General features: G+C 29.3%; 1 protein-coding gene across 2 annotated transcripts in view; it reads left to right on the top strand.

The window, feature by feature from the left end:
• Positions 1–3,182: 3,182 nt before the first annotated feature.
• Positions 3,183–4,291, top strand: part of LOC100162139 (DNA excision repair protein ERCC-8) — a 5,984-nt gene continuing 4,875 nt past the window's right edge. For both annotated transcript variants that reach the window (XM_001946725.4, XM_008183329.2), the window contains exon 1: positions 3,183–3,864. In XM_001946725.4, the coding sequence (XP_001946760.1) occupies positions 3,829–3,864 (36 nt within the window). In that variant the 5' untranslated portion in view covers positions 3,183–3,828. The remainder of the gene's footprint in view (positions 3,865–4,291) is intronic.

Raw genomic sequence — 4,291 nt, 5'->3', positions numbered from 1 at the left:
AAAAAAAACCTGTGACTAACGATTTTTAATATTTTTCATCTGCCTTTGAAACAATATACTAGGAGCCTTCTATTAAATTTTCAAGCTTTTTTATCCAACAAATAAAATTTTATTGATATTTTTAGAAAAAAAACTAAAAAAAAATGGAAAATGAAAATGTCCGTAAAGAGCTCAAAATAAATCAAAATATTTTGAAAATTTTATGGTGTATAGAAAATGCTAAGATAAACATTCAGTCAAAATTTCATATATCTACGGTCATTTGTTTTAAAGTTACACCAAAAACCAAAATCGATTTTCTCGAAAACAGATTTTGCGTAAAAATTCCCGTTTTTCCTTAATTTTTCTTTTGTTTTTCACGGCGCGTTTGAAAACTATTGGAAAAAATTTACTTTTGACCCCCCAAAGTACCAACTAGATTCACTTTCCTATCAGAAAAGGTACTGTTGAAGAAAATCCAAGCACTTTTACTGTCCTAAAACGTGATGACAGACACAAAAAAAAATAAAAAAAAAAATAAAAAAAAAAATAAAAAAATAAAAAAAATAAAAAAATAAATAAAAAAATAAAAAAAAAAATAAAAAAAAAAACACACATCATTGTAAAATCAATACATTCATCGTTCCACTCAGAATCTAAAATACTATAAAATAAAAAATATATACGTACATTTTTTTATCCTGAAAATTATCGATAGCGAGTATTAGTACACTATCTTTATAATTTAAATATTGAATACGATATTATTTCAGTTACAAATTCAAAACTTTTATAGATAAGATCTAGTGTAAATTAAAATGTATAGAAATATTACCAAGATTTCAAAAAAGTATAAAAAAATGTCCGTAAAATTTAAAAACTTACCTAAAAATGCAAAAAAAAAGCAAAATAAAAACTTTATATTTGGAATCGTATATGACCTGCAAATCACATTTTGTGCTTGAAAATCTATGTTCTGTAAATCCTAAAAAAAAGGCAAAATCCTATACTATCCTAGTCTTACTTATTACTTCTACGTCCTGCCAAATAGTTAAAGAATATGTTGACTAAGTATTTAACATAACAAGTCAAAATAAAACTGGTCATTTTCATTCTTCAGCATTATAAAGATGTGATATCATTAATAATTGCTAAGTTAATTAAATTAAAAATAAATGTATTCTATTTCAATACATAATTTACTTTGAGAATTTATTTCTACAAATAAACATGTCTGTTTGTAACTGAGCTATTTAAGGGGATCGCATCATACGTCTTTTTCGTACGTTTTATACCAATAAGCGGTGGTAAATTACACATACTTCCGAATGTCCGATTTTAATATTTAATATATGTATGAATTCTTTTGTTTCTAAGAAGTTTATTTTTAATTTTCAATTTTAAAGGACCACAAAATTTGGATATTTTTTTAAAAATCTCATGAAATAATTGCATTAGATTGGTATTTATTTTGGGTTTTTTGGGTTTTATATAAAAAAATATTAAAAAAGTGGTTCCTATAAATCATAAATCTAGGAGCTTATGAATTCAACCCTTTTTTTCGAAATTACAGTCAAACTTCAGGAAGTATGTTTAATTTACTACCGCTTTTGGTAGTTTTTATAGGTGATGCATAGAAGAATATATTTCGTTTTTCTCCATTATTTGCAGGGATGGAAAACGTTTTTAAAATACGTTATTAAACGGAAAAAAACAAAAAAACGAAAACAATTAATAAAACAAAAACAAAAAACAACTGAAAAACGATAACAAAAATCCCAAAAACCGAAAAAAATTTAATAACGAAATCAAAAACGAAAAAAAATTATAGTATTATACATAATAATATTTTTACCAGGAAAAAAAAATTTCACTTAAGTCTTTACTTTTTAATTTACCAATAATGCACTTTTAAAATTTAAAAACATTTTAATTTGATATCAGAAATTTTTAATTTTTATATAAATTATAATTTTGATTTAAAATTTAAATATTAGGTAAGAATAATTAATTTTAATTTTTAACTTTTAAGTGCATTTCTATATTGCCCGTTACTATTATAAAAAAAATAAAAACAATATTATCAAAAACGTTAATCAAAAACAATATAGAAAAATAACGTTAAACAAAAATGATATTTTTTAAATCAATAAACAAAAACGAAAACGAAAAAATTAAAAACGTTTTCCATTCCTGATTTATTGACATGTGCGAGTACGTGCGGGAGTGACACACAACGGATTCCGAACGTATCTACACACACTAATGAACATTTACTTCGCACAAAACCACCAGCGTAACGCGTATAAGACATCGAATTGCCTATCTATACGCGACCCCTTATTAAATCACTGCCACCAATCCCCTTAACAAATTTCCATTACAAATATTACTAAATTTGTTTTGTAAAAAGGTCTTAATTATTAATTTATAAAAAAAATAAATCATAGAGATTGAATATATTTATTTTTAATTTAATTTACCTAGCATTTATTCATGATAACAGATTTTTAAAATGCTTAAGTCTTATAAAAGACTGTTTTTTTTTAAATTTAGTGTACTTAGCAATTATTAATGATATATTGATATACCTAACATCTTTATAATGCAGAAGATGACCCGTTTTTTTGACTTAGCAATTTTTTATTCGGAGTTCGACGAAGTGTTTTTGTTGGGATATTAGATTGATGAAATATTTTTGATTAAAATATTTTTCGGATAAAACACCATTCGGATCAAGGTGTATTTATTTATCTCATAAATATTCGGATTAAATATTTTTGACTAAATATTATTGTTCGGATAAAATAGTTATCTTCACTTATAATTTTATATTTTCTGGTTATAATATATTTTTCGGATAAAATACAATTGTATGAAATACTTTTTGTTTTATTATTTTCAACGAAAATATTTTTTGAAAAAAATATGTCGAAGACAAAAAAATGTTGGACATTTTACGCGCTCCCACATGCGCATTAGATGATACAATACTCTGTATATTACTGTATATAATATATATATATCACTGTAGCGTAGACCGCACCACCCACCCGCATCCCGCCTGGATGTTCCGTCTATTAGTATAAGGTCTATGGTTGCTCTGCGAAAACCACAGATAACACGTCTGTTGATTATCTAGCGTTGATTATCTGGCGAAATGGTTATCTCATTATCTGTGAAAAAAAAAACAAATAATTTAAACACACGATTACACGTAATGAGTAAGCCCGTAATATTCTAATATTATTATGCTCGTAGGTACAACAAATAAAATAATATTGCTGTCTTGAATCATATTATCATATTCAAGCGTAGGTACTTCATTCCCGCCACAATTTAAAATAATATTTTATTGTGTCGTTGATCGTGGGCAATATTATCAGAACATTTTTGATAGTGTTTCATAGAGTCAATTGGGCTCTCATATTGGCGCGCAGTCTCCACTTATAAACTACACACAATTAATAATATTATTGACAAGTGGCAGACTTATCAGTTGTGCCAGCCGTCATTGGCGGGTGGATCGGCCGTTCACTCGAATCGGGTGGCGTGAGTGGATTGGACTGAGTCCCTTCGGTTCGCCGGGAATCCCGTCCGCCTCATCCCGCCGGGCCCACACCGCGGTATCCATAGCAGCCGTCACCGCGCCGTCGCGGCTCGATCTGTACAATATCTTCTACAGGTACAGATCTTTTGATACACCTAACTACGTAGTCATTCCAGTGGATTCGTGTCGACTAGCTGACGAAGTGACGATCGACGCCCCGACGGTGTTTTGCAAGTGCACACAGACTGCTGCTCCGTTCGGGTTCTGCTCTGTTGTACGTGCAAACGTATCCTGTCGACATGGAACGGGCACCATCCGGCGGACAAGGTCCCAAGGTAAATATTGAAGATTTTCAAGAAGAAAAATTTGATACGTATCGGTATGGAATAGTACGTATCGGTATGGATTAGTTACGTACCGGCTCGTATCGAAGTCTGAGTCCGATACGTATCGCTTGTATATTGCACATGTAACTTCTTGAACGCTCTTGACCTAAACTTTCTTCCTTGAAAATCTTGATTATGTGTCTTGGTCACCAACTTGGTAAACTATGTACATTGCCATCTAAAAAACGATTGTCGATTAACGCAGATGTACCGATCCAGTCATGAAATAGGGTTGCCAAATGTTGATTTAATATTTTCTTCTACCAAGCCACAGAAATGATAGTACCTAACACGATGAATTTCAGTAGTGTAATCATACCGATTTATCTATGGTATACAAAATAAATATTTCTAAAAGTCGTAATTAAAATCTTTC

The sequence above is a fragment of the Acyrthosiphon pisum genome, chromosome X (genome assembly GCF_005508785.2).
Source record: "Acyrthosiphon pisum isolate AL4f chromosome X, pea_aphid_22Mar2018_4r6ur, whole genome shotgun sequence".
NCBI classification, from domain to species: domain Eukaryota; kingdom Metazoa; phylum Arthropoda; class Insecta; order Hemiptera; family Aphididae; genus Acyrthosiphon; species Acyrthosiphon pisum.
This window is presented reverse-complemented; position numbering and strand designations above follow the sequence as displayed.